Source organism: Rhinopithecus roxellana, chromosome 13 (genome assembly GCF_007565055.1).
Source record: "Rhinopithecus roxellana isolate Shanxi Qingling chromosome 13, ASM756505v1, whole genome shotgun sequence".
In the NCBI taxonomy this organism is placed as follows: Eukaryota; Metazoa; Chordata; class Mammalia; order Primates; family Cercopithecidae; genus Rhinopithecus; species Rhinopithecus roxellana.
In genome coordinates, this window is record NC_044561.1 from 10,114,720 (window position 1) to 10,133,343 (window position 18,624).

Genomic DNA, 18,624 nt, shown 5'->3' on the forward strand with positions numbered 1-18,624 from the left:
CCAAGTTTTAGTATGTTCTAAGCTTAAAATCTCCTTATGCATGCTAAGAACCAATGCAATCAAATTCTGGAAAAAGGAAATTTCAAAGGTGCTGGTAATATTCTTTTTTTTTTTTTTTTGAGATGGGATCTCATTCTGTTGCTCAGGCTGGAGTGCAGAAGCATAATCATGGCCCACTGCAGCCTCAACCTCCAAAGCTCAAGCGATCTTCCCAACTCAGCCTTCTGCGTAGCTGGGACTACAGGTGCATGCCACCACATCCGATTAATTTTTGTATTTTTTGTAGAAACAGGTTCTTGCCATGTTGCCCAAGCTGGTCTTGAACTCCTGCGCTCAAGCGATCTTCCCACCTCGGCCTCCCCGAGTCCTGGGATTACAGTCTGGGCCACCACGCCTGGCCAATGTTCTATTTTTTTTTTTTTTTTAAAGGGAGCACAGTGATGATAGTTTTTTTGTTTGTTTTTTTTTAATTTTTTGAGACAGTGTCTTGCTCTGTTGCCCAGGCTGCAGTGCAGCAGTACGATCATGGCTCACTATAGCCTTGACCTCCCAGGCTCAAGTGATTCTCCCACATCAGCCTCCCGTGTAGCTGGGACTACAGGCATGAGCCACCATGCCCAGCTAACCCTTAATTTTTTGCAGAGATGGGGGTTTATGTTGCCCAGGCTGGTCTTGAACTCCTGGGCTCAAACAATCTTCCTACCTCAACCTCCCCAGTATTTGGGACTACAGGTGCATGCCACCACACCCAATTTACATATACTTTTTTTCTTTTTTTCTTTTTTTTTTGAGACTGAGTCTCTCTATTGCCCAGGCTCGAGTGTAGTGGTGTGATCTCGACTCACCACAACCTCCGCCTCCCGGGTTCAAGCGATTCTCATGCCTAAGCCTCCCCAGTAGCTGGGATTACAAGTCCCCACTACTGCCCGGCTAATTTTGTATTTTTAACAAAGATGGGTTTTACATGTTGGCCAGGCTGGTCTTAAACTCCTTACCTCAAGTGATCTGCGTCCCTCAGCCTCCCAAAGTGCTGGGATTACAGGCATGAGCCAACGTGCCCAGCCTTACTCTTTTTTTTTTTTTTTTTTTTTTGAGACAGAGTCTCGCTCTGTTACCCAGACTGGAGTGTAGTGGTGCAGTCTCAATTTGCTGCAACCTCCACCTCCCAGGTTCAAGCAATTCTCCTGCCTCAGCCTCCCAAGTAGCTGGGATTACAGGTGCCTACCACCATGTCTGGCTAATTTTTGTCTTTTTAGTAGAGATGGGGTTTCACCACGTTGGCCAGGCTGGTCTCGAACTCCTGACCTCAAGTGATCCACCTGTCTTGGCTTCCCAAAGTGCTGAGATTACAGGTGTGAGCCACCGCACACGGCCGCCTTACTCTTTTCTATGTATGAAATATTTCACAGTTAAAAATAAATAAAAAACACCGGTAGAAAAATTAATTTCAGCTAGGTGCAGTGGCTGGCTCATGCCTGTAATCCCAGCACATTAGGGGGCCGAGGCAGGTGGATCACCTGAGGTCAGGAGTTAGAGACCAGCCTGGTCCAATGTGGTGAAACCCTATCTCTACTAAAAATACAAGAATTAGGCCGGGCGCAGTGAAACCCCGTCTCTACTAAAAAAAAAATACAAAAAACTAGCCAGGCGAGGTGGCAGGCGCCTGTAGTCCCAGCTACTGGGGAGGCTGAGGCAGGAGAATGGCGTAAACCTGGGAGGTGGAGATTGCAGTGAGCCGAGACTGCACCACCGCACTCTAGCCTGGGCGACAGAGCGAGACTCCGTCTCAAAAAAAAAAAAAAAAAAAAAAAAGAATTAGCCGGGCGTGGTGGTGGGTGCCTGCAATCCCAGCTACTCGGGAGGCTGAGGCAGGAGAATCACTTGAACCTGGGAGGTGGAGGTTGCAGTGAGCCGAGATCACACCACTGCACTCCAGTCTGGGCGACAGAGCAACACTGTCTCAAAAAAAAAAAATTAAATTCCAAGACAAGCTAAGTACTTCTCTAGTGCAACTACTTTTAACCACCATTCTTCTTTTTTTTTGAGATAGAGTCTTGCTCTGTCATCCAAGCTGGAGTGCAGTGGTACCATCTTGGCTCACAGCAACCTCTGCCTCCCAGGTTCAAGCGATTCTCCTGCCTCAGTCTCCTGAGTAGCTGGGACTACAGGCACACACCACCACGCCCGGCTAATTTTTTATAACTTAGTAGAGATGGGGTTTCACCATGTTGCCCAGGCTGGTCTCAAACTCCTGAGTTCAGGCAATCCACCTGCCTTGGCCTCCCAAGGTGCTAGGATTATAGGCGTGAACCACCACGCCCAGCCAGTAACCACCATTCTTTATCACTGACCAGCATTTAACGCCAGGGTCCCCTTCCTTCCGTCCCTGGGCTTTCAGGCCATCACTAATGGCTCTTCCTCCTATGCTTGCGGCTGCCTCTCCTTCCACAGCTTCTCTTCTTCTACTTATTCCTGTTCTGCCTGCTCATTCTGGGTGATCCTATCTAAGCTGAGATTCCCAAAACTATGTGTATTCAGCCCTTACCTCTCTTCTCAATAACAAACCCATCAGATTGCTGAATACCACCTAGCTTCCAGAAGGTACCTCAAAGAAAGATTCTTCCTGTTGAAAAGAATCACCCCCCAACCCTCATCCCTTTTTCTCTCAAAGGTACCACTCAATCCTCTGTGAAGTCATCATACCTCTTCTCTCACCTTCTATGTGCCACTTTACATTCCTGTGGCATTTGATCTTGGCTCAGCTTCTCAGGGTCCCTCTCCAGTAACAGAGAATTAGTCCTTCAGATCTTTCCCCACCCAGAGCAGTTTCTCAAAAGTAAAACTCATGAGTTCTCCTTTTAAAATGTGACAGTTCTCTTTTTAAAAACCTTAGATGGCTCCCATTGTTAAACTCATTTACAAGGCACAGGAGGCCCTTTACAAATTGGAATGATAAACATTCCTTCCTAGGTTCCTGCCCATCATTTACATTAATTATAACTGTGTCTTTACCAGCAGGCACTGCCACCATCTCTTCTACCTCGTATACTTGTTCTCATCCTTAAAGAATCAGTTGAAGAGCATCTCCTCTTTCAAGCCTTTCTCCACCTCTCAGGTACAGTTGATCACCATTGCTTTTAAGCTATCATGGCATTCTATTTTAATTTTTTCAATAGACCAAGCTTCTCAAAGACAAAAAACAAAAACAAAAACATGGTTTACTTCCATTAGATGCCAAGAGTCTAGCAGTGAGTTTTGGTATATAGTAGGCCTCCACATATCAAAGAAATTCCCTTTCCAATTTCCCTCCTTTTTTGTTTCCGAAAGCACAAAGCTCGGATATTTCAATTACCTAACTATGGTTTAATTCTATCAGAAAATTGGTGTGACAGAATTCGAATACTGTTGAGTGTGCCTTCGAAGCCTCTTCACACGTTCATTCCAGGTGAGCTGATATGTGCCTAGTGGCCCCACCTAACCTGTTATGATTTTAGCTCAGATTCAACTCAAGTAAATCTGAACTCCCCACTAATAGGCTGTGTCCCCTTTTACTTATCTGAAATAATTAAAATGTTTTTGTTTTTTCAAGACGAAGTGTCACTCTGTTGCCCAAACTGGAGTGCAGTGGCGCAATCTTGGCTCACTGCAACCTCAGGCTCCCGGGTTCAAGCGATTCTCCTGTCTCAGCCTCCAGAGTAGCTGGGACTACAGGTGCATGCCACCACACCCAGTTAATTTTTGTATTTTTAGTAGAGATGGAGTTTCACCATGTTGGCCAGGATGGTCTTGATCTCCTGACCTCGTGATCCGCCCACCTCAGCCTCCCACAGTGCTGGGATTACAGGCATGAGCCACCACGCCCAGCTGGGAACACAATTCTTAACTGGACAAGATTCCATTCTCAGCATAATGACAGTGTTCTTGGCTTTTGTTTGTTTTTTTGGAGAGAGTCTCCCTCTGTCGCCCAGGATGGAGTCCAGCTGCACGATCTCGGCTCACTGCAACTTCCACCACCCTCACCCCTCCTCGATTCAAGTGATTCTCCTGCCTTAGCCTCCCGAGTAGCTGGTACTACAGGTGCACGCCACCATGCCCGGTTAATTTTTTGCATTTTAGTAGAGACGGGGTTTCACCATGTTCCCCAGGCTGGTCTCAAACTCCTGCACTCAGGCAATCCGCCCGCCTTGGCCTCCCAAAGTGCTGGGATTATAGGTGTAAGCCGCTGTGCCTGGCCATATTCTTGTATTTTATCTGAATCAAATTCATATGATTTTAACTACTGGTCAGGAGAAATGCAAAGGGGTTTATTCACAGTGTTGAATTCTATGCTGATTAAAATTACTGGCAATCCTTTCCCCTATTCCCAATTATGGAAGTCTAGATTTGAGTTCTTAAATATTTAGAACAGGGGATATAAGGAGGAGGCACAAACATGCTTGTTTCCTCCTGTCCCTTCAGGGATTGGCTTCTACTTCACAGGTGTGTGAGGCTCCTTTTCTGGGCTCTCAGGTTAGACTAAGCACCCTTTCTCGGTTCTCCCACAGCTGCTTTACCATGCATGGAAATTAAATACATACAACTTACATTCATTCATTCATTTTTTGAGACAAGGTCTGGCTCTGTTGCCCAGGCTGAAGTGCAGTGGCACGATCATGGCTCACTACAGCCTCGACTTCCCAAGCTCAAGCAATCCTTCCACTTCAGCCTCCCAAGTAGCTGGGACTTAAAGGCACATGACACCATGCTCAGTTAATTTTTAAATTTTTTTATAGGAATGGGGTCTCACTATCTTGCTAGGGCTGGTCTCGAACTCCTGGGCTCTAGCAATCCTCCTGCCTTAACCTCCCGAAGTGCTGGGATTACAGGCATGAGCCACTAAGCACAGCTGACATTTAAATTTTTTTTTTTTTAGTAGCCAGGCGCAGTGGCTCATGCCTGTAATCCCAGCACTTTGGGAGGCCGAGGCAGGCAGATCCCCTGAGGTTAAGAGATACAAACCATCCTGCTCAACATGGTGAAACCCCATCTCCACTAAAAATACAAAAATTAGCCAGGTGTGGTACTGTAGTCCCAGCTACTCGGGAGGCTGAGGCAGGAGAATCGCTTGAACCCGGGAGGCGGAGGTTGCAGTGAGCCAAGATCGCGCCACCACACTCCAGCCTGACAATAGAGCAAGACTCTGTCTCAAAAGAAAAAAAAAAAAAAAAACGCTGGCCATGGTGGCTCACGCCTGTAATCCCAGCACTCTCTGAGGCCCAGGGGGGCGGATCACGAGGTCAGGAGATTGAGACCATCCTGGCTAACACGGTGAAACACCATCTCTGCCGGCCGGGCGCGGTGGCTCAAGCCTGTAATCCCAGCACTTTGGGAGGCCGAGACGGGCGGATCACGAGGTCAGGAGATCGAGACCATCCTGGCTAACACGGTGAAACCCCGTCTCTACTAAAAAGTACAAAAAACTAGCCGGGCGAGGTGGCGGGCGCCTGTAGTCCCAGCTACTCGGGAGGCTGAGGCAGGAGAATGGCGTGAACCCGGGAGGCGGAGCTTGCAGTGAGCTGAGATCCGGCCACTGCACTCCAGCCTGGGTGACAGAGCGGGACTCCGTCTCAAAAAAAAAAAAAAAAAGATTCTCCTGCCTCATCCTCCCTAGTAGCTGGGATTACAGCATACACTGCCACACCTGGCTATGGGACTACAGGCGCCCGCCACCTCGCCCGGCTAGTTTTTTGTACTTTTTAGTAGAGACGGGGTTTCACCGTGTTAGCCAGGATGGTCTCGATCTCCTGACCTTGTGATCCGCCCGCCTCAGCCTCCCAAAGTGCTGGGATTACAGGCTTGAGCCACCGCGCCCGGCCAAGGCAGGAGAATCTTAAACCCCAGAGGTGGAGGTGGAGGTGGCAGTGAGCCGAGATTACACCACTTCACTATAGCCTGGGGGACAGAGCAAGACTTGGTCTCAAAAAAATAAAATGAAATAAAATCCATTATAGGAGTATCACAAATACAAAAAGCAGTTAAAGATAAAAACACAGAAGATACAAAGTTACAAATATACAAAATCATCCCTTCTTCCCTTTCCCTTCATCCCCACCCACCAGCAAATCAATCTTATCTCCAAAATAGGCACCTCCAAGTCACAGTTCCACTGTCACTATTAGTCACCATCATTTTGTAGCTGGATTACAGTAACAGCCCCAGGTCACTCCTCTGCCTCAAATTCCTTCCTTGGAGCCCACAGCACTTTAAATAAAAACCCAATTCCTGACCTTGATCTTTATCTCCAAACTCATTTTTTATGTCTCCTTTCTCCTTTAAGAAACTCACTCCCAAGCCAGACAGGGTGGCTCACATCCATAATCCCATCACTTTGGAGGCCAAGGCGGGTGGATCACGAGGTCAAGATATGGAGACCATCCTGGCCAACATGGTGAAACCCTGTCTCTAGTAAAAATACAAAAATTAGCCAGATATGGTGGCGGACGCCTGTAGTCCCAGCTACTCAGGAGGCTGAGGTAGGAGAACCACTTGAACCCGGGAGGCGGAGGATGCAGTAGGCTGAGATTGGGCCACTGCCCTCTAGCCTGGCCACAGAGTGAGACCTCTTCTCTCCCTCTCCCCCGCCCGCCCCGCCCCCACCCCCCGCAAAAAAGAAAGAAAGAACACACTCCCAACACAATGGACTTTCTCACCTCAGGACATCTGCATAAGCTTTTCCCTAAACCTGGTAGGCTCTTCCCCTCCTCTAGAGCCAAGCCTTGCCTAGGCTGGGTTCTTCTTTACTCTTAGGTCTTAGCTTCATGCTTTCTCCTACCACACCACCCCGGGGAAGGTCCCTCCTGTTATAGTCCTTCAGCCTTGGTTTATTTCCTTCATAGCATTTATTAATCTTACTAGTACTTTATTTTTCTACTTTTCAGTCTGTCTTCTCCACTACAGTAGGAGTTTCACAGGGAGAAAGTATATCTGTCACACATCTTTCCCATTACCTACGCTGGGTTATAATTCTCTTACAAACATTTGAACAAAAATATAAAATTAAAAATTATGAAACGTTCCAATAAAAAGGATAAGACTATAACAATGCAAGCCACCAGTCCTTAAATTTCAAGTAGGACATTACTGTTAAATTTTAGCTATGCAAGATAAACCAAAATATTAGCCAAGAGGTATTAAATTCTGGCTTTAAAAGCTGTTTTGATGCCTGAAAAGTTAAGCCACTAAATTCATCCTGTTTGGGATGTGAAGAAGCATTACACTGAGTTTTCCGTTTGGCCAAGGCTCTAGTAGTCACTAGCTTTCTATAAAAGGCTAATAACATGTTAAACCTAAGCCATGAAAACCAGGCTTGGGAGCGGCAATTCGAAGATTCAGTATAATAAAGTAAATTCAGTCAGTATCTAATTCAACCAGCATGGTGATCTCCTTCAGAGATACCTAGGAAAATGAAAAACTAAATTAAAGCAACAGGCCTGAGGCAGAGGGCACAGAGAAGGAGAAACAAAGCTGAACGTGAGGGGGAGGGTCAGAGAAAGGCCCTATAATCTGAAGAGACTGGAACAACAGGTAGGATTTCAACAGATGGAGAGCGAGGTGTAGTTAAGGCAGTCAATGAAGAGCCAACAGCTGGAGCAAAGGTGCAAAGGTACAAAGGTATGAGTAAGGAAGGATGGCTACCAGGGAATAAGTGAGCAGCCTAGTAGAGCTGCAGTAAAGGAAGGGAGGAGGCAAAGACAGAATTACATGCTTGTTCTCTAAGAAGACACATGCATGTATGGAAAATTTGGAGGCAATTCTGTGGATAGAGAGAAGCAGCATACTTCTTTTCCTCCATCTAGAAGGAGATTCAAGCCATTAACTCACTTTCTCTCTTTTTTTTTGAGACGGAGCCTCACTCTGTCGCCCGGGCTGTGCAGTGGCGCGATGTCGGCTCACTGCAACCTCCGCCTCCCACGTTCAAGCGATTCTCCTACCTCAGCCTCCCCAGTAGCCGGGATAACAGGTGCCCGCCACTACGCCCAGCAAATTTTTTGTATTTGTAGTAGAGACGGGGTTTCACCATGTTGGTCAGGCTGGTCTCGAACTCCTAACCTCGTGATTCGCCTGGGAATCCCAAAGTGCTGGGATTACTGGCGTGAGCTACCACACCCCACCATTAACTCGCTTTTTGAAACAGCTGTATTATTAGTATTTATCACCTCAATGTAAGTACATGCATGGCTTAATGAATGCCTGGTATTAATTATATAATCCACTCTCACAAACGAGAGGAATAATTTATTCAGTGATACTACAAATCTCACTACAGTGGGTTCTAAGATTCTCAACCCCTTAAATTGGAATTATATTGTGCTTAAAGTTGATTGCAACTACCAGCATCTGCCGGGAACCGCATGTTTCACCAGATTCTTGGTGTCCTGGTCTTTGTTATACAGTATTTGATTTATAATCACTTTCTCCCCACTTTTAAAGTCCATTTAGTTCAGTAGTTAATCTTAAAGTCATTATACTGTCATGGCTTCTTTTTCTATCTCTATCCCACTATGCAAACAGTTGGTGTCCTTAATTATAATAGCTTTTAATGTTTAAAGTTTAGAGTAACACCCGTCGACAAATCCATAAAGTCATAAACATTTAACCCTGGAAAAACTGTATCAACACCCAGTCCTTTAAAAATAGATGTTTAAGAAATGAACTGGCCAGTTTGTTACTTTAAAAATTCTAGGCAACTTTTCAACTCAAATTTGGGATAATTTAAATACAAGAAACCTCTGATAAAATCAAAGTGTTACAGGGCAAACACAACAATAAAAACAAATCTTTCTTAAAATGCTTAAGGCAAATTAAAGTAACTAATCAATTAAAATAATGTATTTCACTTGGAAAAGAGACTACTTGGTCACTTTGCATTAATTTAAAAATAAGATACTAAGTCATTAGACTTAACACAGAAAGCACGTCTGAAATTGAACTAGGATACAACTCAGTGTCATTCAAAAATTTTCCTTAATAACATTTTAGCCTAATTCCACCTTGGAAATTAACCGGACTAATCTTTGGCCTACTAATGGTCCTTGGGGAGAAAATATGAAATAAATTTTCCAAAAAATATCCTCGCTGAAGCCAATGCACCTTATCTTTGTGATTAACGTACTATAAAAGTGGTGGTGTCTGGCCTGCTTCAAACTTGGTACCACAGTATCAAATATATAGTTCTGATATTTTGGTTAAAGGGTTTTTTTTGTTTCTAAACGCTAAAGCATTTTCATTTTGTCGACTGTTACAAAGGCTGCAGTCCTGGAGTTCTTCATCTAGAGTTCAGAGATCTGGAGGGAGTACAAGAACCTGGGATAGTGTGCAAACTTGTGTGTACGTGCCTTTGGCGGGGAGGGGTGGGGGTTGGGTGGTGAGTGCTCGGCTATCTCCAGATTCTCAAAAAAGTCTATGGCTAAAAACGGTTTTTGGCCAGGTGCGGTGGCTCATGCCTGTAATCCCAGCATTTTGGGAGACCGAGGCAGGCGGATCACGAGGTCAAGAGATCGAGTCCATCCTGGCCAACATGGTGAAACACCGTCTCTACTAAAAATACAAAAATTAGCTGGGCGTGGTGGCGTGCGCCTGCAGTCCCAGCTACTCGGGAGGCTGAGGCAGGAGAATAGCTTGAACCTGGGAGGCCCTCGGAGGTGGCATTGAGCCGGGATCGCACCACTGCACTTCAGCCTGGCGACTCTGTCTCAAAAAAAAGGTTTTTAGGAAAACCAACAAATCCCTGCATCAGTGTTACAGCCAGAGAAAGTCACGAAAGGCAAAAAGCGTGCATTTTATGCAACCCCCGTTAAACATTTAAAACGCATCCTCCTAACATTGAGAAACAGCCTCATGAGGAAAAAACAAAAAATAAAAACGCATCCTCTTATCCAGTGACCCAGATCCTGACACTAGCTTTCCGTTAGGAAGGCCTTCTGGAAAATAATTTGGTTCAGAACAGGGGGAATATGGGTTCAAGTGCGCCCCACCCCTTACACAAACACTCTTCGACCGAACCGGTTCTCGACCTTCCTCCGCGGTCGGGATGGGCTCTCGCGTACCTGGGCGCGGGTTCGATGAGGGTGGTGGTGTCCAGGTAGTGGATCTTGTAAAACTCCAGCAGGGCCGGCAAATGGTCAAACTCCTGGTCCCCGATCTTAAAACGGCGGTTGGGCAGCGAGTTGATGATGTAGTGGGAGACTCGCGAGTTCTCGGACACCGACAGCACATAGTCCCCAGGGCAGGTGGAAGAATCGCGGACGAGGAACATACCGTGGCGCTGGCCCTGGAGCCGGGTCTGCGCCTCCTGGCGAGACACCGGCCCCATGTACCAGGCGGAGCGGTCCGAGGAGTCGAACCTGGCGGAGGACATGGTGTCGGGCCGGGGACTCTGCGGCGGTAGGGGCGGCGGCTGTCCTCGCCTGCTCTGCACGCCTTAGCCCGGCAGACGGCTTTGGGGCCGAGGAAGGGCCTCTCGCACACCTCGAGGAGCGCTCAGAGGGCTGGGCCAGCACTTTCCTCTCGGCTCCAGGCCCGCAGCATCCTCCGACGCCGCCCGCCTGCTCCGGGGCCGCCTCACGGAGAGCCGCCCGGGAATGCAGGGCAGAGCCGGGGGGTCAGGGCAGGCAAAGCCGAGCCGCAGCTGAGGCCACCTCGGGGTTCTCGGGCTGCTCGGCGTCCCAGGGGTGCCTCCAGTGACTCCCGGCCTGGAACGCGCCGGCGTCGCAGCTCCACGGGTCTTCACCCACCCCCGCCGTCACACGAGGCACCAAACTCGAAGGAGCGTCGCGCCTCCGGGGTGGTTTTGCCCAGCTCGTTCCCAATAGCCACAGCAACAAAATGGCGGACGCGGGAGAAGCGGCAGCCACCTCCCCCTCCGCTCAGCGCGCTCCGTCTGCGCAGGCGCGGAGCCCGGGCTCCCGGCGGCCGCCGGGGCCCTTCCGTGACGTCACACAGCGCAGCCAATGAGGAGCACTGTCACGACGATCTGGGTGGGCGCTGGTCGCGCTCGCTCCCGCGTTCCGGGAGGAGGCTGAAGAGGCGCCGGCGGTAGGCAGTCTTTTCCTGGGCCGCTGCGCGCCGCTGGGGGCGCTGCGGCTGCCGGGTCTCCCAGCGCTGGCAGGAAAACAGCTGGAGCCGAGAGGGAGCGGCGTGTCGAAAACCTGCTTCTGGGAACAAAGCGTAACGTGCGGGCCAGAGAGGCGTGGCACTGAGGCGACTTGGCCAGCCTAGGGGCCTGAGGGAGCTCAAGAAGTAACAGGTCCCGATGGGCCGAGGTGGCCCAGTAAAGGGATGACCCCAGGGGCAGATGTGACTACCAGATAGGTGACTGAATGACTCAGTCCCCAGGTGGCTTGATAGGCTAAGGAAGCCCTAGTGGCTACGTGACCCGCTAAATGGAGAAGAGAGGAGAGAGAAGGTGAGGGTTAGATTGACTCAATTAAGTAGTCAAGGAAGTCCACAATTGGGTAACCTGGCCATCCAGGGCTTTGAACTGTTGAAGGTAAAATGCAAACGCCTCTCGGGCGTGGCCCCGAGGCTTCGCCTGCCCCGGATTATGCCTGCTTCTCCCTATTTATTAATCCCTATTTGTTTTTGTTGTTTTCTTTCTTTGTATGTATGTATGTATGTATGTATGTATGTATTTTGAGACGGAGTCTCGCTCTGTCCACAGGTTGGAGCGCAAGGGCGCGATCTTGGCTCACTGCAACCTCCGCCTGCCGGGTTCAGGCGATTCTCCTGCCTCAGCCTCCCGAGTAGTTGGGATTACAGCCATCCGCCGCCATGCCCTCCTAATTTTTGTATTTTTAGTAGAGACGGGGTTTCACCATGTTGGCCAGGCTGATCTCAAACTCCTGACCTCAGGTGATCTGCTTGCCTCAGCTTCCCAAAGTGCTAGGATTACAGGCGTGAGCCACCGTGCCCGACCTGTTTGTTTTATTTTGTTTTTGAGACAGGCTCTCCTTCTGTCACCCAGGTTGGAGTGCAGTGGAACTATCATGGCTCATTGCAGCCTTGATTTCTGCATCTCAAGGGATCCTCCCACCTCAGCCTTCCGAGTAGCTGGGACTACAGGCTCGTGCTGCCATGCCCAGCTAATTTTTTTTGATTTTTAATAGAGACAAAATCTCACTATGTTGCCCAGGCTCGTCTCAGACTCCTGAGCTCAAACAATCCTCCCCCTTAGCCAAGATGTGAGCCGCCCCGCCCAGCTATGTACGAAATAAGCTAATATATGCAAAGTGCTTAGAATAGTACCTAGCACATAATCATCATATAAGTCTTCCATGATTATTATTCACTCCTTCCCTGGGCCTGTACCTTTATAGCCTAAAACCCTGAGCATACCCTCGGTGGGTGAGGGAGGAGAGAAAAATCTCCACTTCATTTTCTAACTGCTTTTCACTGTCAGATTTACCACTTAATAATCACCTGCTCCTTGCCCAGCGTTTTTTCTGTTTTTTTTTTTTGTTTGTTTGTTTTGTTTTGTTTTGTTTTGAGACCGACTCTCGCTCTGTAGCCCAGGCTGGAGGAGTGCAGTGGCGCAATCTCGGCTCAGTGCAACCTCTGCCTCCTGGGTCCAGGTTCAAGCAATTCTCCTGCCTCAGCCTGCCTAGTAGGTGGTGTTACAGGCACGCACTACTATGCCCAGCTAATTTTTGTATTTTTGGTAGAGACAGGGTTTCACCATGTTGGCCAGGCTGGTCTTGAACTCCTGATGTCATTATCCACCCACCTCAGCCTCCCAAAGTGCTGGGATTACAGGCGTGAGCCACTACCTGTAATCCCAGTGGTGACTTTTAAAATTGTTTAATTTTTTGTAGAGATGAGGTCTCACTGTATTGCCCAGGCTAGTCTGGAACTGCTGGGCTCAAGTGATCCTCCCAGCTTGGCTTCCCAAAGTGTTGGGATTACAGGCGAGAGCCACCCGCCCAGCTGCTCAACCTTCTTAATCTGACTTCCACCCATGCTTTGACTGAATTAGGCTTTTTGAGTTTTGTATTTATTTATTTATTTATTTGTTTATTTATTTATTTATTTATTTATTGAGACAGAGTCTCGCTGTGTTGCCCAGGCTGGAGTGCAGTGGTACAATCTCCGCTCACCACAAGCTCCGCCTCCCAGGTTCACGGCATTCTCCTGCCTCAGCTTCCCGAGTAGCTGGGACTACAGGTGCCTGCCACCACGCCCGGCTTATTTTTTGTATTTTTAGTAGAGACGGAGTTTCATCATGTTAGCCAGGATGGTCTTTGTTTGGACGAACGGAGGCAGGATGGCGCACTTCCGGGTTTTTCATCATCAACTTTTCCATCTAGGCTGGAGCTAGATGACCAAAGAATAAATTTGCAGTTTTGTTTTTAGCCTTGCCTACTCGCTAGTTCTTTTGTGCTCGCTCTGGTGGTCTTAGAAAAATAAATCAGTCTTGATCTCCCGACCTTGTGATCCGCCTGCCTCGGCCTCCCAAAGTGCTGAGATTACAGGCGTGAGCCACCACACCCAGCCTTGTTTTGTTTTTAAAGACAGGTCTCTCTGTTGCTGACTCTGGTCTCAAATTCCCAGGCTCAAGTAGCCCTCATGCCTCAGCCTCCAAAGTAGCTGGGATTACAGATGTGAGCCACAGCAACCCGCTCTCTGCCCTCTAAGTGTAGAGCCTCCTTCACCTCTCTGTAGTTTTTCCTTTAGTAGGCTAATAATCATCATGAAGCATTTAGGGGTCACATCTCTGGTGACTCCAAACACATATTCTGAAAGCAGAACCAAAACTGACCATACTCTCTGATTACTATGTATACACTGTGGTCACAGCCTAAATTAATTTTTATCACATTCTATTGTAACTGTTTATAAATATTTTTCTCATCCCAATCTGAGCATCTTGAGGGCAGGCTGCTGTATATTATTTTTTCTATTCCCAGTACCTAGCACATAATACATACTATTTTTTTTTTGAGACGGGGTCTTACTCTGCCGCCCAGGCCAGAGTGTAGTGGTGCGATCTTGGCTCAGTGCAACCTCTGCCTCCCAGGTTCAAGTGATTCTCCTGTTTCAGCCTCCTGAGTAGTTGGGATTACAGGCACGTGCCATCATGCCTGACTAATTTTTGTATTTTTAGTAGAGACGGGGGTTTCACCATGTTAGCCAGGCTGGTCTCGAACTCCTGACCTCGTGATCTGCCCGCCTTGGCCTCCCAAAGTGCTGGGATTACAGGCGTGAGCCACCACGCCCAGCCAATACATACTTAATATATGGTTTTTGAATGTAGATGGATAAAGATGGGAGGAAGCCAGAGAAAAATGAAAATTGAACATTAGCTGCTGACTCACTCCCTTTTCAGCCGCCCTCTTTGCCTCATCTTTTCAGGGTGTACTATCTGTCTATATAAACTATCTGCTCTTCGCCAGGTGCAGTGGCTCACACCTGTAATCCCAGCATTTTGGGAAGGTGAAGTAGGTGGATCCTTTGAGGCCAGGAGTTAGAGACCAGCCTGGCCAACATTGCAAAACCCCATCTCTGTTAAAAAAAAAAAAAAAGTAAAAACATTCTTTTCTTCAAGACGGAGTCTCACTCTGTTACCCAGGCTGGAGTGCAGTGGCGTGATCTCGGCTCACTGCAATCTCCACCTCCCTGGTTCAACCAATTCTTCCTGCCTCAGCCTCCTGAGTAGCTGGGACTACAGGTGTGTGCCACCACGCCTGGCTAATTTTTGTACTTTTTAGGAAAGACGGAGTTTCACCATATTGGCCAGGCTGGTCTCGAACTCCTGACCTCGTGATCTGCCCGCCTTGGCCTCCCAAAGTGCTGGGATTACAGGCGTGAGCCACCACACCCAGCCAATGTAAAAACATTTTAAAAATAAACTCTCTGCTCTCTATTTTCCTTACATAAACACTCTTTTTAGAAAAAAGAAAAAGAGGCCGGGCGCGGTGGCTCAAGCCTGTAATCCCAGCACTTTGGGAGGCCGAGGTGGGCGGATCACGAGGTCAGGAGATCGAGACCATCCTGGCTAGCACAGTGAAACCCCATCTCTACTAAAAATACAAAAAAATTAGCCGGGCGTAGTGGCGGGCGCCTGTAGTCCCAGCTACTCAGGAGGCTGAGGCAGGAGAATGGCGTGAACCCGGGAGGCGGAGCTTGCAGTGAGCCGAGTCGGCGCCACTGCACTCCAGCCTGGGGGCAGAGCGAGACTCCGTCTCAAAAAAAAAAAAAAAAAAAAAAAAAGAAAAAAGAAAAAGAAGGTCGGGCACTGTGGTTTACACCTGTAATCCCAGCACTTTGCAAGGCTGAGGCCGGCCGGCAGATCACTTGAGGTCAGGAGTTCAAGACCAGCCTGGCCAACATAGTGAAACCCTGTCTCTACTAAAAATACCAAAATTAGCCAAGCATGGTGGTGCTCACCTGTAGTCCCAGCTACTCAGGAGGCTGAGACAGGAGAATTGCTTGAACCTGGGAGGCGGAGGTTGCAGTGAGCCGAGATCATGCCACTGCACTCCAGCCAGCCTGGGTGACAGAGCGACACAGCGTCTCAAAAAAAAAAAAAAAAAAAAAAACAAATATCTCTCATTTTGTTTCTAAATACTCCGGAGGGGAATAAGGTGTGGGTTAGATAAAAGTGAAACAAGAATGGCCATGTGTGACTGATAATTATTGAAACCAGGTGGCATGATGTGAGGGTAAGGTTAATTATATTCTATAATACTTTTATATATCTTTGGAATTTGTCATAATAACATTTTTGTAAAAGATACTTTCCTTTATTTTTCCTTAGCACAGTTAAGACAAGCATAAAATAAACTTTCCAGGCTGGGCAAGGTGGCTCATGCCTGTAATCCCAGCACTTTGGGAGGCCAAGGCGGATAGATCACTGAGCCCAGGTATTGAAGTCCCAGCTACTAAGGAGGCTGAGGTGAGGGGATCACCTGAGCCCAGGAGATCAAGGCTGCGGTAAGCCTTGATTGTGCCACTGCACCTCAGCCTAGACAACAGAGCGAGACCGACCCTGTCAAAAACATTACAAAAAAAGTTCCTAAATGCTGAGATAACAAAACAGCAATGAGTAGAGAAACAGAAAGAAACCATTAAAAAAGCTGTAACATACAGATTTGTGATTCTTCCTTAGCTTGCATATTCCCAGGGTTTCTAGATGTTATTATACTTAAACTCCTGTCTTCTAAAATAATTAACAATCGCAGGGCCAGCTGTGGTGGCTCACGCCTGTAATCCCAACACTTTGGGAGGCCGAGTCAGGCAGATCAGCTGAGGTCAAGAGTTCAAGACCAGCCTGGCCAACATGGTGAAACACCATCTCTACTAAAGACTTGGCATGGTGGCACATGCATGTAGTCCCAGCTACTGGGGAGGCTGAGGCAGGAGAATCACTTGAGCCCAGGAGGCAGAGGTTGCAGTGAGCCAAGATCGCACCACTGCACTCCATCCTTAGTGACAGAGTAAGACTCCGTATCAAAAAGTAATAACTACGGTTGCCATGTGTGGTGGTTCATGCCTGTAAACACAACACTTTGGAAGTCTGAGGCAGGTGGAGTGCTTGAGCCTAGGAGGTTGAAGTTGCAGTGAGCCCCGGATCATGCCACTGTATTCCAGCCTGGTGACACAGTGAAACTGTGTCTCTTAAAAAAAAAAGATAATTACAATATAGATTCAAAATGACAAATATTTTTGAGCAACTTGTCTGGATTCTTTACTTCCTAGCCCTGACACTGCAGAGAGGCCACAATTTTGGGACCCGCTATTGGCTCTTTGTTCTTCCTGTCTGGGCAGGCTCAACCCTTTGGGTAATGGTCAGGGCCTGGCAGTCTCCCTAGATTGCTGCCTTACTGAAGGCACCAGAACAACCTTTTGTCCCGTCTTCCTGCCCTTCTCTTTTTCAGCAATGATACTAAGGGTAGAAGAAGTGTGAAAATGTAGATGCACAATTACATGATATGTTTACTGTGGTGACTCAGAGCATCTCAGCAGTCCTCCAATGCTCTCTACACAAGGACTGGTCAATCTCTTCCATTTATACTGCATTTACTAACCTAAATCATTGAGTTCTTTGCCTCCTGTGCAAGAAATTTTCTCTCATTAGTTCTCAGCCACTGTTCCATGTTTTACATATATTTCTAAGTTTATTTCCCTAAAAGAAAAAATCTCATTGAGGATTTTCTTTTTTCTTTTCTACTACTTTGCTACTGTTATACTTACAAAATAATGTTCATGGCCAGGCCTGGTGGCTCACACCTGTAATCTCAGCACTTTGGGAGGCCAAGAAGGGTGGATCACCTGGGGTCAGGAGTTCAAGACCAGCCTGGCCAACATGGCAAAACCCCATTTTACTGAAAATAACAAAAATTAGTTGGGTGTGGTAGCACACACCTGTAATCCCAGCTACTAGGGAGGCTGAACCTGAGAGGCGGAGGTTGCAGTGAGCCAAGATCCTGCCACTGCACTCCATCCTGAGTGACAGAGCGAGACTCTGTCTCAAAAAAAAAAAAAAAAAAAAAAAAAGCAGCAGCTAGACTGGGCATGGTGGCTCACACTTGTAATCCCAAAACTTTGGGAGGCCGAGGCGGGTGGATCATGAGGTCAGGAGTTCAAGACCAGCCTGGCCAACATGGTGAAACCCCGTCTCTACTAAAAATACAAAAATTAGCCAGGTGTGGTGGCGGGCGCCTGTAATCCCAGCTACTTGGGAGGCTGAGGCAGGAGAATCGCTTGAGCATGGGAGACAGAGGTTGCAGTGAGGCCAGATAGCACCACTGCACTCCATCCTGGGTGACAGAGCAAGACTCTGTCTCAAAAAAAAAAGGCCAGGCGCGGTGGCTCATGCCTGTAATCCCAGCATTGTGGGAGGCCGAGGCGGGCGGATCCCAAGGTCAGATCAAAACCATCCTGGCTAACATGGTGAAACCCTGTCTCTACTAAAAATACAAAAAAAAAAAAAATGTAGCCAGGCGTGGTGAGGGGCGCCTGTAGTCCCAGCTACTTGGGAGTCTGAGGCAGGAGAATGGTGTGAACCTGGGAGGCGGAGCTTGCAGTGAGCCGAGATTGCGCCACTGCACTCCAGCCTGGGCAACAGAGCAAGACTCTGTCTCAAAAAAAAAAAAAAATTAGCCAGCACTGGTGGCGAGTGCCTGTAGTCCTAGCTACTTGGGAGGCTGAAGCAGGAGAATCACTTGAACCTGGGAAGCAGAGGTTGCAGCGAGCTGAGATCGCGCCGCTGCACTCCAGCCTGGGTGACAGAGCGAGATATGGCCAGGTGCGGTAGCTCACTCCTATAATCCAAGCACTTTGGGAAGCCAAGGAGGGTGGATTGCTGGAGCTCAGGAGTTCAAGACCAGTCTGGGCAACATGGTGAAACCCCATGTCCACCAAAAATACAAAAATTAGCTGGATGTGGCGGCATGCACCTGTAGTACCAGCTACTCAGGAGGTGGAGGTGGGAGGATGACTTAAGCCTGGGAGGCGGAGGTTGCTGTGAGCCAAGATCACGCCCCTGCACTCCATCCTGGGTGACAGAGCCAGACCCTATCTCAGATAATAAGAATAATAACGTTCGGCTGGGCACAGTGGCTCACTCCTGTAATCCCAGCACTTTGGGAG

General features: G+C 48.1%; 1 protein-coding gene across 2 annotated transcripts in view; it reads right to left on the reverse strand.

Moving 5' to 3' along the window:
- Nucleotides 1-10,944, reverse strand: part of CRKL (CRK like proto-oncogene, adaptor protein) — a 37,292-nt gene extending 26,348 nt beyond the window's left edge. For both annotated transcript variants that reach the window (XR_004052743.1, XM_010368983.2), the window contains exon 1: nt 10,086-10,944. Coding sequence is in view for 1 of the 2 variants with exons in the window: in XM_010368983.2 (XP_010367285.1) it covers nt 10,086-10,396 (311 nt within the window). In the remaining variant the exon portion in view is untranslated. The remainder of the gene's footprint in view (nt 1-10,085) is intronic.
- Between the last annotated feature and the right edge of the window lie 7,680 nt (nt 10,945-18,624).